General features: G+C 42.3%; 1 protein-coding gene across 1 annotated transcript in view; it reads left to right on the forward strand.

The window, feature by feature from the left end:
- The first annotated feature begins 4,528 nt into the window (after nucleotides 1-4,528).
- The window catches only part of LOC124594163 (transient receptor potential cation channel subfamily A member 1), a 208,368-nt gene continuing 195,185 nt past the window's right edge, over nucleotides 4,529-17,711 (forward strand). Inside the window, exons 1-3 of the mRNA XM_047132522.1 lie at nucleotides 4,529-4,570; nucleotides 7,589-7,745; nucleotides 13,693-13,783. Of these exons, the coding sequence (XP_046988478.1) occupies nucleotides 4,529-4,570; nucleotides 7,589-7,745; nucleotides 13,693-13,783 (290 nt within the window). The remainder of the gene's footprint in view (nucleotides 4,571-7,588; nucleotides 7,746-13,692; nucleotides 13,784-17,711) is intronic.

Consider the following 17,711-nt stretch of genomic DNA (forward strand, 5'->3'; position numbering starts at 1 on the left):
GTTCCGGACTCAAGCGCCTAGAACCGCTCGGCCACATCGCCTGGCTACGAGAGAATTCTGAAGCAGTAACGAACTGAGGAAAAATAATATCAGCATCTTATGAAAAAGTGCATCATGGTACAAAATAAACGTGTAATGACTTCACTTATGTCGTTCCAAAGCTCATAAAATTTCTCGTTTCCCCGAGCTTCATTCTTTCATCAAACAAGTCTGTAGTTAGTGGAATAACATGGTAGACAATGAAATTTTGCAAAATAACCATACGGAAAAATACTCTCCTCTTTGTGTGGCATCATTTGCCAAAATCTTATTTCGATATGTCAAACCGTCTATGAAATATGAGGAATGTTGTGAATATTTCACTCTGGGTTTATCGCTGGCGCGGTGCGATCGCAAGTGAGTACGCTAAGTCAGATCAATTTTCTCAAGACTGGTGACAGATAGAGACCTCCAACCAAGTGTAAAGGAAAATTCAATATGTTGGCTGACTTTCATACATAGCAACATATTATGTAATATACACCAGACGCAAAAGAATAGCGACCCCTATTTTTCATTGTAAACTTTTTCGAATTTCATGCAGCGTCTTACTTCCACGTAAATATCCCAATAACTATGGACATTAACGAAATAATTGGCACATCATAATGAACCTGACTTATAAAGCTACAAGCAAAGCAAAAACTAATTTTTTAGGAATAGTTTCTGTAAAATCGTTTGAGAAAGATTGCAGGGCGTAAGTTGACGATTCTGTCACCGTCGATCGGCCGAAAGATGGCAGACGCTTGTGGGCCTCCCATTCTCAACAAACGAATGAGCTCATCCAACAAGGTTGGCGCCGCTGGCGACACCTACACCGTGCTGACATGAGGAATGTATCCAACCGATTTCTCATACACAAACAGCAGTTGACCGGCGTTGTCTGGTGAAACGTTGTTGTGATGCCTCGTGTAAGGAGGAGGAATGCGTACCATCACGTTTCCGACTTTGATAAAGGTCGGATTGTAGCCTATTGCGATTGCGGTTTATAGTATCGCGACATTACTGCTCGCGTTGGTCGAGATCCAATGACTGGTAGCAGAATATGGCTTCGGTGGGTTCAGGGCGTTAGTACGGAACGCCTTGCTGGATCCAAACGGTTTCGTATCACTAGCAGTCGAGATGACAGGCATCTTATCCGCATGGCTGTAACGGATCGTGCATCCACGTCTCGATCCCTGAGTCAACAGATGGGGACGTTTGCAAGACAACAACCAGCTGCACGAACAGTTCGACGACGTTTGCAGCAGCATGGACTATCAGCTCGGAGACCATGGCTGCGGTTACCCATGACGCTGCATCACGGACAGGAGCGCCTGCGATGGTGTACTCAACGACGAACCTAGGTGCACGAATGGCAAAACGTCGTTTTTTCGGATGAATCCAGGTTCTGTTTACAGCATCATGATGGTCGCATCCTTGTTTGGCGACATCGCAGTGAACGCACATTGGAAGCGTGTATTCGTCATCGCCATATTAGTGTATCACCCGGCGTAATGGTGTGGGGTGCCATTGGTTTCACGTCTGGGTCACCTCTTGTTCGCATTGACGGCAGTTTGAACAGTGGACGTTACATTTCAGATGTGTTACGACCCGTGGCTCTACCCTTCATTCGATCCCTGCGAAACCCTACATTTCATCAGGATAATGCACGACCGCATGTTGCAGGTCCTGTACGGGCCTTTCTGGATACAGAAAATGTTCGACTGCTGCCCTGGCCAGCGCATTCTCCAGATATCTTACCAATTGAAAACGTCTGGTCAATGGTGGCCGAGCAACTGGCTCGTCACAATACGCCAGTCACTACTCTTGATGAACTGTGGTATCGTGTTGAAGCTGCATGGGCAGCTCTACCTGTACACGCCATCCAAGCTCTGTTTGACTCAATGTCCAGGTGTACCAAGGCCGTTATTACGGCTAGAGGTGGTTGTTCTGGGCACTGATTTCTCAGGATCTATGCACCCAAATTGCGTAAAAATGTAATCACATGTCAGTTCTAGTATAATATATTTGTCCAGTAAATACCCGTTTATCATCTGCATTTCTTCTTGGTGTAGCAATTTTAATGGCCAGTAGTGTAGTAGCAGATTTTGAAGCAGACGCGTTCGGAGCCCAGCAGCACCCCTACAGCGCCAGGGCCCAGACGAGATGACTGGGTATCGCCAGGTGAAGCCATGGCTTCGAGATTGGGTGAAGCCAGACGGCATCAGCACTGAATCTCATTGCGGTTCTCGTTGCGACAGCATGGCTCACCTGCCGCTCTCCCCCTACCGTCAGCCGACTCCTGCCAGGGGGTACCGCGTCATTTCCGGTACACGGCAGTGTTCCTTCACCTTTGCTGTGGACGTTGCCGGGCCTGAGTCTCCTAAAGGCCGCTCCACACACATCAGTGACGCCACAGCGCCATGACCGGCCCGTTATACCGCCAACGTGTTTGAAGGTATTGTTCTAGCAATTTAAAGGGCAGTGTTCACATTCGCCCTTTTCGTTACAGTGACAGTGCAAAGCGTGCTCCCGCCGACGCCATACAGTGATCGCCGTATTTCTTGTGGTTTTTTCCTTCTCGCTTCATGTCTTCGGTACGGTCAGGTTGTTATGTTGTTGAGCAATAGTTTACCATCATAAACATGAATGACAAAAAACATTGAATTAGTGCACAACTATCCTGTGTTGTACGATCCCTCCAATCACAAATAAATGGGCACGGAGCTGAAGAATAGGTTCTAGAATATAATTGGAGCAGAAGTAAAAACAAAACAGGAGCAGAAATAAAAACAATTGGTTAGCGCATACATGTACATTTCCAATTTTACATTAATGAATACAACCAGCTAGGTAGAAGATAACTTTTTGAGAGTGTTGGCTGTGGCTGTAACATTTTCTGCGGATATGCTCCGACATCAATAGCAATATAGTTACAATGAGCATCTACAAGAGGCAACAAAGTTATGGAGAACGTCTTCAAATAATTAAAGAATAGTGATCTGATGTTCAAAGGAGCCTGAATGGAAAAATGTTTCCCGTACATAGCTCCTATAAAGTTAGGAAAAACGTCACAGTTCGTAAAAGTCCTTAGCCAAGTTCTTCAATATTTCTTCTGTCACTGTAGGAATAAATCCATCCAGTATATTGTCCGTAACATCTTGCAGGTTTCTCATACGATCTTCTGAACTGCGCTAAGTCCCATGCGATGACCAAATAAAATCGTGTTTAGCGTGTCTCTAGTGTCCAAATATGTGAAAAAAGTAGACCTGTCAAAAGAAAATTTGGCGATATCGCCCAAAACAGAAAAAAACAATACCATACAACAGAATCCAATGACGATGAATGTTGATTTCGTATATTTAATTATCAAAGTTGGAGTTAATCGTATTATATATTAAGTAACCTCAAGGAAACTGCGAGCGTTCGCTTGTTATGATGGCTTTTCTCGAGCGTGTGTTTCGGTTTTTCAAATGAAGATGCAACTTGTCCAATAAGAAGTAAAATGAATTACCTGACATTCTGAAACATTCATAAGACTTTGCTCCATCGTCCTTCAATTCACCGTGTAGCGTGGCAAATTTCCCTTCTACATCTACATCTACATTTATACGCCGCAAGCCACCCAACGGTGTGTGGCGAAGGGCACTTTACGTGCCACTGTCATTACCTCCCTTTCCTGTTCCAGTCGCGTATGGTTCGCGGGAAGAACGACTGTCTGAAAGCCTCCGTGCGCGCTCTAATCTCTCTAATTTTACATTCGTGATCTCCTCGGGAGGTATAAGTAGGGGGAAGCAATATATTCGATACCTCATCCAGAAACGCACCCTCTCGAAACCTGGCGAGCAAACTACACCGCGATGCAGAGCGCCTCTCTTGCAGAGTCTGCCACTTGATTTTGTTAAACATCTCCGTAACGCTATCACGGTTACCAAATAACCCTGTGACGAAACGCGCCGCTCTTCTTTGGATCTTCTCTATCTCCTCCGTCAACCCGATCTGGTACGGATCCCACACTGATGAGCAATACTCAAGTATAGGTCGAACGAGTGTTTTGTAAGCTACCTCCTTTGTTGATGGACTACATTTTCTAAGGACTCTCCCAATGAATCTCAACCTGGTACCCGTCTTACCAACAATTAATTTTATATGATCGTTCCACTTCAAATCGTTCCGCACGCATACTCCCAGATATTTTACAGAAGTAACTGCTACCAGTGTTTGTTCCGCTATCAAATAATCATACAATAAAGGATCCTTCTTTCTATGTATTCGCAATACATTACATTTGTCTATGTTAAGGGTCAGTTGCCACTGCCTGCACCAAGTGCCTATCCGCTGCAGATCTTCCTGCATTTCGCTACAATTTTCTAATGCTGCAACTTCTCTGTATACTACAGCATCATCCGCAAAAAGCCGCATGGGACTTCCGACACTATCTACTAGGTCCCACTTCCGTTTTTTCAGTTGTTTCTCCTCTTCTTCATCCAAAATCTCAGCAGTCAACATGGGATTGTCTTCCGATAACTTCGGCATCTCGGTCCCTCAAGTACGCTGCCGCATGCCGGAATAAAAATTGACTGACTGTGAATAAGCACCACTGTAGCACCGCGGCCGAAGCAACCACGGGCCGTTCACGCCACTGTCGCGTCGCTGATGTGTGCGAAACTGCGTCAAGTGTGGGCGTCCGCCGCTGCAGAATGCCGTTGCAGCAGAACACAGAGCGCCGCTGACGTCGAGGCAGTCGCTCTGCCGACGCCAGCATCACGGGGTGCTGACGCTGCACCGCGCACCAGGACGGAAGCCGACGCCTGCGAGTCTCCAGCAAGCTGTGTCGCTGGAGTGGGGCGTGTCTCTCTCACGTAGCTAAAGACGTAATGACTGTCTGAAGCTAACAAAGTGTTGTATCTAAATACATAAAACTGCAACCAGTCATTTTTATTATTGTTATTTCATGAATCGGTTCTCGAAACTTTTCTGGTTCATCTTCTGGAAATTGCATCACTATTTCCAGCATAATGCTCGGTTCTGGCTCTGTGACAAATATGTAACATGCTTTAATGTATCGTCAATAGTATTGTTTATCTGTCGATATGGTTGCAAAATTTTTGTGCCGGCCGCGGTGGCCGAGCGGTTCTAGGCGCTTCAGTCCGGAACCGCGAGACTGCTGCGGTCGCAGGTTCGAATCCTGCCTCGGGCGTGGATGTGTGTGATGTCCTTAGGTTAGTTAGGTTTAAGTAGTTCTAAGTTCTAGGAGACTGATGACCTCAGATGTTAAGTCTCATAGTGCTCAGAGCCATTTGAACCATTTTTTTAGTTTTGTACTTACTGCGACAGTGTGGCCGGCTTTTTTCTGTTAGGGTTCATCTGTCTGCTTCCGTTTTGATGGCCAGTTGGTACATCACTACACACACTGTTACCCAATCTGTATAGATTTACACTGTGATAGTGAAACTTTGCCAGCATCCAGCATGTGCTATACAACTATTGCTTGTTACGAATAACTTGACAAGAGATAGGCCTACTTTGCTCAGAGATGTTATTTGTTTTTGTTTGCAAAGTAGGCCTATGTCATGTCTTTTGTCAAGATCTTTATAACAAGCAACTGTTGTATATCACATGCTGGATGCTGGCAAAGTTTCACTATCACAGTCTAAATGTATGCAGATTGTGTAACAGTGTGCGAAGTGATGCGCCAACCGCCCATCAAAATGGAAGCAGACAGATGAACCCTAACAGAAAAAGGCCGCCCACACTGTCGCAGTAAGTGTAAAACTAAGCTTTTGCAACCATATCGACAGATAAACAACACATGGCGGTACATTAAAGCATGTTCCATCTTTGTCACAGCAATATGCTAGAAATAGCGATGTAACTTCCAGAAAAGCACCTGAAGTTCAGCCTAAAAAGGTTCGAAAACCTGTTCATGGAATAATAAATAACTATTCAAAAAAGTGACTGGTTACAGTTTTATGTACTTACATTCAATTAATGGTCACGGGTTCTAACATATCCGTATTGGATAAGCACAGTAAACTGTTGTTTCTCGGTCATCAGTGTTATCTACTGCAACCATATCACTCAGCCTATCGACTGCTCCGGCACTCATCAAAATGAACGAGCATAAACATGCAGCAGTCCTCAGGACATGACCTACACTTGTGTTGGTTGAGTTACACGTTATCTTTTCTTCACATTTTTGTCTCTCCTCTCCGAATGATTACTATTAAGCTTCGTAATTCATGTCGTTAACACCAAAAGATTTCATACGATGTTTTTCTAGGTTTTCCTGACAAATGTGCTGATTGAAAGTCTCTTGGGAATGCACCTGGATTGACCTGTCGTTTTAGAACGATTTTTCGCGGCTGAAGGTGCCATGACCATAAGGTTACTCCCGCTGACTGACTCCTAGGCCAGTGGGTGCCATATGTATACCGGTTGTCTCACCCCTCTACTTGCACCGTGTATAGGCCACACGATGTGCTGCCGCCCGTGGTGGTGGGGGTCTAGTGGCGGTCCTTGTCTTCGCTCCAACTTCGCCGTGCTCGGTGTTCCGTTTCCGCCCTTTTGGAGGATTTTCAGTCTCATTTTCAGTCCCACGACAGAAGTCGGCACATCTTTGGTCCATACAAGGGGTTAGTGGAGGGGGAAGACAATGGGTATATACATACACCCACTGGTCCAGGATGTCAGTCAGCCGGACTAACCTGATGATAAGGCTCATTACGCCGTCGAAATTCGTTCTACAACGATCTATCAACACGACTGCAAGTCCCAGGGACTTTCAAGCATTTCACATTTAATGTATTCGCAATTTCGAATATGGACAACCATCAGCTGCAGAATGGAATGTCGACTGTGAAAATTTTTGAGAGACTGAGACTCGAACCTGGATTTCCCGCTTATCGCGAGTGGTCGCCTTACCATTGCGCTATCCGTGCACAACTGACGGCCGGACCCAAACTTCCATATGCCTTTGAAGTAAAACCTTGCATCATAATTTGGAATAACACATGCACTGCAATATGGTATTCAAGCTTTTCATACACTGTTGAATTATGCATAGCGTGTAGGTATCAAAGTAATCCATCTTAAAAGTAATAAGTGGACAGTTAACCATCGTTTCAGATATAATTATTTTTGCTTAGTTCCTGTCAAAACTAGTTCTTGTGTACGAAACATTTTCAAAGTACACCACCGAGCGAGGTGGCGCAGTGGTTAGACACTGGACTCGCATTCGGGAGGACGACGGTTCAATCCCGCGTCCGGCCATCCTGATTTAGGTTTTCCGTGATTTCCCTAAATCGCTCCAGGCAAATGCCGGGATGGTTCCTTTGAAAGGGCACGGCCGACTTCCGCCCTCGTCCCTCCCAATTCCGATGAGACCGATGACCTCGCTGTCTGGTCTCCTTCCCCAAACCAACCACAAAGTACACCAAATCAGTTATATAAAAAAAATGGCAGATTTAGAATTTTGCCGCGTCTGGAATCATTTTCTGTGGAGTGCCATGCGTGACACAGAACTGATATACGGCAGGGAGTGAACGCAGCTGTGTGTCTGTTGCAGGCGGCGGAGAGCGGCAACGTCGAGGACTTTGGGCGGCTGTACCTGGCGGAGCCGGCGCGCCTCGCCGTGCGCGACTCGCGCGGACGCGCCGCTGCGCACCAGGCGGCCGCGCGCAACAAGCTCAACATCCTGCAGTTCATCGCCACGCACGGCGGAGGTACGGCCACGCGCCTCGCTCCTCTCTGTCCTTCTCTCTCTCTCTCTCTCTGCATACTCGCGGCACACGTTTAAACATCCGTCTCGATTCTTTACACATGTCGAATTTAACTTTATCCCAAAAATGGGACGTTTCTATCAATCACAACTGTGTACTTTCTAATCACCGCTTGCAAAGTAGGTTAAAGATCAGATCAATAATGTTGCTCACGCAGCATATGTTCGCTTTATCGGGCAACAATAAAGTTATTGACTGTCGATGGTATCGTCAGAATGGAAATAATGAAGTCACTGTAAAAAAAAATTATTAATTTTGGCACTTATCTTGAATAGATTCCCACGTAGATTTCGTCGAAGTTGTTATGGCTCATCTTGCTGATTCTAAGGTAATTCCACTTTGACTGCTAGAAGGTCCAGATCTGTATTTTAGCAATATTTGAAGACTCAACAAATGCGTTTTTCAGGAAATTCGTAATAATCAAACAATCCCAGATCAGAATAATGGTATGGTGGAAATAATTCTGGACTTGATGTTCACGATCCACATTTTTATTAAACTTCTTGCAAATTCACATATACTTATTCTTAATTGTCACATCATCAAGAAAACAGTTTTGTATCAATCTTCATATATTTCATTTCCGCTTGAACCAAACACAAGACTTGACTGTTCTTTTACAAAGCGAAATAACAACTTAACTTCTGCAAAGTGAAACGAACACTGCTCTGTGCGCATTCGCGCTAAAACGGTTACAAGTAAGTCAATGATTATGACAGTCTCACAGAAATGAATACACACAAGAATCATATCACTGTAATATATCGATACATCGGAGTACCTTTACATTAATAAAACCAAATATGAATATTGTCACAAAAATATGTCTGTTACTTCGCAGAAAAGTAGTGCGATATTACTGGTATCGAGAACTGGGGTTGGAGTGCCGCAATAGTCACGTAAATATAGAACCATCACAACTTCTAATGTCACTACTTTTAATCTTACCGAGACCAACGGCAGTGACACAAGTCGGCATGACTTCGCCTTCTTAGCAGCGGCCCATTGACGTCACGAACAGACTTTTACGTTGATGTATATAAACAGTTCGGCTTCCTGAGCTTGTCTCAGACTGTAACTGCTTTCTGAGTCGTATCCAGCGTTGGAAGATCAAACGTTAGGCGCAGAACTACAGCAGTGGAAATCAGTATAACAGCATGGACTTTTGCAAGAAAATTAACACTGTCGGTAGTTGTGCACAATGTATATGCAATAGTGTGAAATCCAGTGTACCGACAAATGCACTTAAATGGTATCGCATTTGATGTTAGTTGTACAGTATATAACAAGACATCAACGATTCAGGTGGTAGAGGGTGGAACTCGGTATGAAGGCTGTCGGCTCTGTGCGGTGTTACTGTGTACATAACTGCCTTTGCTTGAGACAGCAGACACCATTAGTGACAATGCCTATCACGTACATAAACCACGACTGTCACAATGCCACAAGGAAAACAGTTATCGTGTGATGAAAACCCAAAAATCGGTGTGTAGAGGAAAATTTGATCCTCTAATCGTAAAATTGTCAAGAAGTTGAACTGTTCAAGTACAGTGATCGATAATTTCGCTAGATTGGCAGCCCGATGTGGACAGAACGGAAGATATGGGCGAAGTAGAAAATTATCCGAGGTATAGAAAGGGTTACTTTTGCGCACATCAGGGGCCACAAAATGTTATTGTTCTCAATTTGTTGCTGGTTTACAATTGCCAGTAACTGTCAGACGTCTGCGACAAATCTTGTCACGTGACAAATATCTTGCATTCAATAAATGATTGCAGAAACCCGCTCTAACACCCGAACGTTAAGAGGCTAGATATGACTGTGCTGAAAGACATATGTGATGGACTTGTTTTAGATGGACAGGATGGATTTATATATTATTGCCATGCTCTGAAACAAAGGAGCTGGTCAGAATGAGCAGAAATTTTCATGGTGGGTGTATTATGATATGGTTAGCCTTCTGCGCTAAAGGTAAGTCAAGCATTGCTTGGCTGAATCGCAGAATGAACTCTAACAAGTACACTGAAAACTAGGGACAGAATAGATCAGAATTTATGAGGACCTGGGGGACGAAAATACAATGTTGCAACCAGATGCCTATGTGTATATTTCTGCTACAACTAAAAAGTGACTTGAAGATAAAGATATCGATGTCTTGCCCTGGCCTGCACGTAACCCAGATTTGAACCTCATAGAAAACATCTGAGAATACTTTCAGGGCGTGTTTTTCGTAATGGGTGGAACTTTGAGGCTGTGTGTGAGCTGAAAGGAATGATACCAGAATAGTGGGCGCCAGTTTCTTTGCATGAACTACGAACGCTCACAAAATCAACTCCAATGAAAATTTTTGGAGTAATTACAAAGAACGGAGGTTGGAAAAAGTGCTAATGGTGGAATAACATGACAGAACAGTGGGTGTCTTTATACGAATTTCCGTACAAGAAATGCAAACTCGTCTTATAAAAGAAACTATGAGATTCAGTCATGATTGTTGATGTCTTATATGTATCTACTACTTTCATAATAAAATCGATACATGTATTGTTCAGACACTGTACTATTGCTTTCGTGGAACTCTGCCTCTATACTGATTTCCACTACTGTATGCCTTGGACCACTGCCCAAGAATCATAAATCAAAAATCTCCGATTACGCAAATATCACCAGTCAAAGCCAGCATTTTATGATTAAACGTGGCATTCGAACAGAATAGTGCACCTGGTCCTCTCCCGCTCACATGCCGCGACAGAGACCAAACTGACATGTGTAAACTTTATCGTTATCTCATTTGCATGGTGAGGACACAACAGCAAATATTCACATAAATTGTTTTGTTTAAAGCGTTGATGCTACAGGAGGACAATTTCCTGCTAGTTATATATTCCATCTGGCGTGACTCCTGACAAAGACTATTCGTACGTAACAAAGCAATTAACACTATGAAGCAGTATAGTCTATAATCTCGTGGCCCAGCACGGAGCAATTATATAAAAAAAATTAGTTTGCTGCCTTTCCTGATTCTAGTCTGACACGTGAACACCTTCCCATCATACTTTTACACGGTATATTTATAATTCAGGTTTACAGTTGCCAGTGACTGTCAGACGTGTGCGACAAATGCCTGTCTGAGAACAACAGAAATGACGTAAGAGCTGTGAAGACATCTGCTTGTTGTCCCAAATCGATAGCGACCGTATTCTGCCGCAGAATATAAGGGATGTTTCACTATTATAGGTCCATATTGACGAAAGAGGCGAGTACAGAACAAAGAAATAGGCAAAAAAATCCCAATAAACATATGTCTGGAAACCAATAGTTTCACCGATACGACATAAGCACAAGGGCAGTCACGCCAATGTTACAACACTGCTCATCTGTAAGGCAACTGGGAGGCGTAAATTTCAAAGCGATAAACTGCCCTCGTTTGATTTTATCATCATTCCAGCTACTTAAGTAGTGTGAGAAGGACTTCTACAAAAAGTGTAGTGGTCGCAGCTCACCAGGTCCCCGACTCGAACCTGTTGAGCTTTCTGTGTGATAAAATTTGAAAGCTTAGTGTATTCCAGTCCTGTTGATACTGTCGATGAACTCCATGAACAATCTGTGTAGCAGTCAATATATTCGGAAAATATGGGGTTCTTGAAAATATACAGCCATGTACAGGCATCGAATGAGTACAGAATGGCAACTGATGATAAGACGAAGAAAGACGAAAGTAATGAGAAGCTGCAGAAATAAGAATAGCGAGAAATTTTAAAAAATATATTCTCGAAGTAGATGAAGTTAAAGAATTCTGATACCTTGGAAGCAAAATAACAAACGATGGACCAAGCAAGGTTGGTTGTTTGGGGGAAGAGACCAAACAGCGAGGTTATCGGTCTCATAGGATTAGGGAAGGATGGGGAAGGAAGTCGGCCGTGACCTTTCAAACGAACCATCCCGGCATTTGCCTGGAGCGATTTAGGGAAATCACGTGAACCTTAAATCAAGATGGCCGGCCGCGGGATTGAACCGTCGTCCTTCCGAATGCGAGTCCAGAGTACCAAGCAAGGAAGAGATAAAAAGCGGACTAGCGCAGACAAAAAAAGCGTCCCTGGACACGAGAAATTTACTAGTATTAAACATAGGTCTTAATTTGAGAATGCAATTTCTGAGAATGTACATTTGGAGCATAGCATTGTTTGGTAATGAATGGAATGGAAGAGAATCGAAGATGTCGAAGATTGTCGAGAATTGGGTGGACAAACAAGGTAAGGTATGAGGAAGTTCTCCACAGAAACAGTGAAGAATGGAATATACAGAAAACACTAACAAGAAGGGACCAGACGACAGAACATATTTTAAGACATCAGGAAATAACTTCCATGGTACTAGAGGGAGCTGCAGAGGATAAAAACTGTAGAGGAAGACAGAGAATTAGAATATCCTGCACGATAGGCACGTTGTGTAGAAACTACTGGCCTTCCAAGTCAACCTGCTTTGCAGTGGAGCCAATACATCAGGGTTAAGAAACGGTTTGCCAGGCTTCATCATATAGGCTGCCCTGCATGACAGATGTAATTTGGGAGCAGCATCGCCCTGCTTCATTGAAATGTGTTGCAAGGTTACAGGTGCCAATGAGGGTTAAGAGGGACAGAGGGGGGGGGGGGGATGGACAGAGTGAAAGGGAGGATTAAATCGATGGAGAGTGGGAAGGAGGGGGAGATGCATGAGACTGGTGGAAGGTGTATAGGGACACTAGGCAGGGGGGAAAGGAAGAGAGGAAACAATTATGGAAACGGAGAGGGGGAGGACGACATGGCCAGATGGAGGGGAGGAAGACATGGCCAGAGAGAGAATGAAAGAAATGGACAAACATGGGGGGGGGGGGGGACGAAGTGATAGGACAGATATAGGTGGGAGAATGAGATGGACAGACAGAAGGAGTAAGAAGTGGGCGCTGATGGGAGGGGGGGAGGGGGGAGGGAGAAGAAGAAGTGTGTTCAGTAGTATATATTTCGAACATAAACATGGGCGAACCTGTGGTTATAACAAATAATTGAGTTTTAGGATTCTTGGTCTCTCTGTTACAAGGTGTTCATGTACTCAGTCGTAATACGTTGTATTGGGGAATCCATTGGCTTCTGGACCTATGTTTATTAGGATCAGTTGCTTGTTTCATTGTGCTCTATTCACCCTTTTCACTGTTCGTATAATAGCTGAACACCCTAGATAATAGAACTGCTTTGAATACACATATGGTAACGGAATACGATTTACCTTCACTTTTAATACGTTAGTATTCCTTCCCTTTACGTATACTCTAGATGCATGTTCTGTACCAGTATAGGTTTCAGTTTTTGCATAGATGCACCTAATCAATTGCTTTTTCGCTTTGCAGTTAATATGAATCATTAAAGAGTTGAACCTTTACAGGTTCAGGTATTGAATTTGTCTAACCCTAGTTCGGCGTTCATGACCCCTATTCATGTAAACAAAAACTAAATAACTTGTTTGGGTTATTCTAAGCCGTCTGTAGCTAGTTGAGTGAAAATATAACTAAGTAATGACAATGTCTACATACCTACCTTCACATTTTGCAAACATTTTATATGTGTAATTCAATTGACTTAATTCAGCGGTAAAGAAAAATTTTTCGTTGTTCATCATAAGTTTCTTACGAACGTTTCTCTTTCTTTTATCAGAGTTATGTCATTAGCTAAGAATAAATAGTTCAAAACGAATCGACAGAGTTTCAGATGAACTCCGAGATAAATAAAATAACATATATAACGGAAGACAGAAATATTTCTGTCGGGTTAAACGAAATAATTTTTGTTGTCCCATGATTCAGTTCACATGTTTCGTTAGAATCTAGATAAAGAAGTGTAACTAACAAATTTATTTTCAGATCTTAATATAAGGGACCATGTAGGCAACACACCGCTTCATGTGGCGATTGAACATAACGCACTGGACGCTGTTGATTACCTTCTTCAGTGGTAAGTTACAAGCAAAACTCTTTTCTATAGGTGCATGTGTCTGCTTCAGGATAGATTTACCTAGTTTTCAGGTATATTACGTCTCACAATCATAGATTGTGTGCAATAAGTTTTTGTAACATTGTTATCTTGTTACAGTTATATTGTTAAGCAATCAAATAAAAGGAAGCAAAATTCCTGGCAACCTACTACGTGCCAACTGTTTTCAGTGCGAAATATATCAAATTTTTAAATTTTTGTTTGTATTTTCACCTAAAAATTAGACTTCCCCAGAAGCGAATTATAATTTTCGGCGTGTACGGTGTCGTGCAATGATAATCAATTTGGATTACATTCTGAACTGCTGGTTGGCGTACCTCCCAATTTGCTTTAGAGGGAACTCTGTTTAAACTAGCGTCGGCTCGAACGGCAAAGAACAGTTTCTCTTCATCAGAATAATCTCAAACATACGAATATCGTTAACCAATTGTGGCTGAAGAGAATGCCCCCCAAATAAATCATTGATTTGAAAGTGAGAAAGATCTGAAATAATGATACATTAAGCAAAAAGTAAGAGCAATATATTTCTCGATACATAAATAAAAAGAGTGAACATAAAACAGTTACCTGTCACTGTTCTAGTTATTTAGAAATCTATTTTCCTCAACGACAGTGATCAGCAATTCTGTTTCTGAGTGAATGAAACCTTTAGCTTCCTGCAAGATTCTTAAGCAATATGAATTAATTTCTTTGAGTAGAATTAATTTCGCCGGCCGAAGTGGCCGTGCGGTTAAAGGCGCTGCAGTCTGGAACCGCAAAACCGCTACGGTCGCAGGTTCGAATCCTGCCTCGGGCATGGATGTTTGTGATGTCCTTAGGTTAGTTAGGTTTAACTAGTTCTAAGTTCTAGAGGACTAATGACCTCAGCAGTTGAGTCCCATAGTGCTCAGAGCCATTTAGAATTAATTTCTACAAAAGGGTAAATTTAGTGTGCACGAGACGACGAATTAACGTAGGAAACCAGCCACATCTCCCATAATTTCATAAGTGTATAAGAGGATTACTTTTTTATAATTTTTTTTTAGATGGGGCTTTCTGAGAAAAGCAGCATCGGCAATGTATGCCATCTCACTTCTTAAAATACTAGAGGTTGGACTTTCCCCATTGACTTAACAATCCTAGTATTGCGCATAACATTTGTTTCTTCCGTTTTCTCTCAGTGTGTCAGAATGCTGTGCAGAACTGAAATTAAAATTCGACAAACTACTTACCCCTTTAAGAAAAGAAAAAGAAAGTACTGAAAGCTTAAGAAACCTCTTAAAGAGATTCGATAGACAAAGAGCGCGCCACAACAATGTATATGAAAGTTAATTTCATGCTTCGCAATTATTATTCATTTCCGCAAAAGAATGACGCTAAAATTATGGTATAAAGTTCTCTCAGCATCTGATATTGAGTTCATGAATTTATTTTTTGTTTTATTTAACCTTTTTTCATTTGGACATATGTGCCATAATGTACCAAGAAAGTCGTAAAAGAAAATATAATACGTTAATAAAATATGGAACTAAGAAATTTAGTCTGCAGCACGTGGTCGTGCGGTAGCGTTCTCGCTTCCCACGCCCGGTTTCCCGGGTTCGATTCCCGGCGGGGTCAGGGATTTTCTTTGCCTCGTGATGACTGGGTGCTGTGTGATGTCCTTAGGTTAGTTAGGTTTAAGTAGTTCTAAGTTCTAGGGGACTGATGACTATAGCTGTTAAGTCCCATAGTGCTCAGAGCCATTTGAACCATTTTTTAAGAAATTTATAAATATTCTAACACTGAAAATAATAATAAATATGCAGTACTGTAATTTAATTTATTTTATAAATTTCAATGGTGCGCAGGGAAGGGGTAATTATTGGGCCAGGGCCTGTTGGTAGGAAAAGTACCGCATTCACCCATAACTATTTTGGGAAACCATCGAGAAAATAAAAATGAATTGCTGTATCAGATAAGCATGCCTCTGAACATTTTTTCTAAATTACCAATAGATTTTAGTGACTGTAATTACTATAATAAGGTCGACCATACCTAAAGTACTTGGATATGAACAGTCTGTTAATTCAACCATTTCAGGGACTTGTTTTCTTGTAACACAGTTGGGTAGACGTACTCTTGCCAGAAGAAATACCATAGAAGTAGGTTTCAAAATTTGCGTTTTGCCTTAAAAACATTGAATATTTGAGGAAGTGCTTGATAATGTTTGTTGCAAAGCGCTGCATGCTTTTATGAGCAATATTCAAGGATATGCTCGTAATATAACATTCGTTGAAAGGGTGCTGCCTTTTCTCTTAAAGAAGTTTCATGTTGTCAACCACATATCAGAGGGCAGACGTACTGTGGTGTCGATGTAAGAATACCATGTAAGGTTGGCATGGCTCGCGTTTTGGCATGAAAATATTCTTTCTGCCTGAATTCTGTTGCCACAAAATACGACAAAAAAACTGAAAGCATGCAAAGTGCATATGATTGAAGCTACTGGCGTTGACTGTGAATATAAGTCTAATCCTAAACATACCTGCTTTCATTTTCTGTAAAGACATGCCACAAAAAAGATTGAAGTTATGAAAAATTGCTGAAGTGGTTTTAGAAATACAAGACTGTATTGGGCGCCCAACCACAATTCAGATGTGTGTCTGGCACCAGCTCTCTTTCACGCCTTTATATAGCTGGAATACATGATGAATTCCAGTCATATTAGACGGTAGGGTAGTGGAGAAGGTTGTTCAGTAACCAATCCTGCTTCCTGTGGTGCGTTACAGGTACAATTTACGTAGTCATCCGAATAATTCTGCAGATAATGTACATGTAAACAGAAGCATACTAAATAAACAGATCACCAAGTTCTTACAAGATGGACGACGACAGCCGTGATCAGCAAATATAGCTATTCATATCATTATAAAAATAGTGAATTCTTAAACTGTTGGAAAAATTATCCAGTACTTGTGGTTGAATTGATTTGGTTGGATAAGCCACTATAAAATAACAGTCTATTAAGATCATAATAGGACACGCCCCACAGTTTGAAAAAGATATTTTCATTTTATATTTATGTGCTGCGCAGCCTACACTGCAGCCCAGATAGCTTGTGTGTAAATGCAGCGCTGGTGTGGAGATAGGCCGCTCATCGTATCCCTCCAGATATGACCGCGGCAGGTTGTGACACTATGGTTGGGCGTGTTACATTACGAAAATTCTGTCTCCATCCACTACATCATTTAACGACATTTATTTCAATTACTGATACTTTAAAGAAGCGTAAAAGTACGTGTTCGATCAGAACATTTAATGTTGTCGGATCAGCAACAGTACGGCCTATTACTTAAAACATTGTTCGTGCCAGCTCTGTTTAAATAACACGTTTCAGCAGTATTCCGCACACCACCACACGACATTTGTCGGTTCACAATGAAACTTTAAAGCGAACATTCGCGGCACGGGTAATGATATCGAAAGCGAATTAACAATCTCATCCGAACAATGCCGGCAAGCACATCGTCTGAGCTCCGTTCGACTCGACTGCGGATTTCACACTCTTCTCCCTCCAGTAGACTGTCACACTTAAGCGCTCTTGCCCGGCAGCAACAATCAAACATTATTTAAAGCATTGTCAGCGTGCAGCGATTACTTTGGAATTCTAGCTCGCCAAAACCGCAGAGGTAGCTGCAATACACACTCCGCGGTGATAGAGATCGATAAAGTTACCATCAGATCTTACACGTAATGACAAATACCTTAACATGTGACGATAAAGTATTCTCAAAAGGGGATGGAACAGCGGCTGGTCGGTATGTCTATAACCTTCAAGACGACGGCGTCTCGGAGTCTCGATTAAAACTATAGCTGCTTCTTTATTCACTTAATTATATGGCATTTCGTAAACAAAAATTTCTCCATTCTTCCA

This window comes from Schistocerca americana, chromosome 1, assembly GCF_021461395.2.
Source record: "Schistocerca americana isolate TAMUIC-IGC-003095 chromosome 1, iqSchAmer2.1, whole genome shotgun sequence".
NCBI lineage: Eukaryota > Metazoa > Arthropoda > Insecta > Orthoptera > Acrididae > Schistocerca > Schistocerca americana.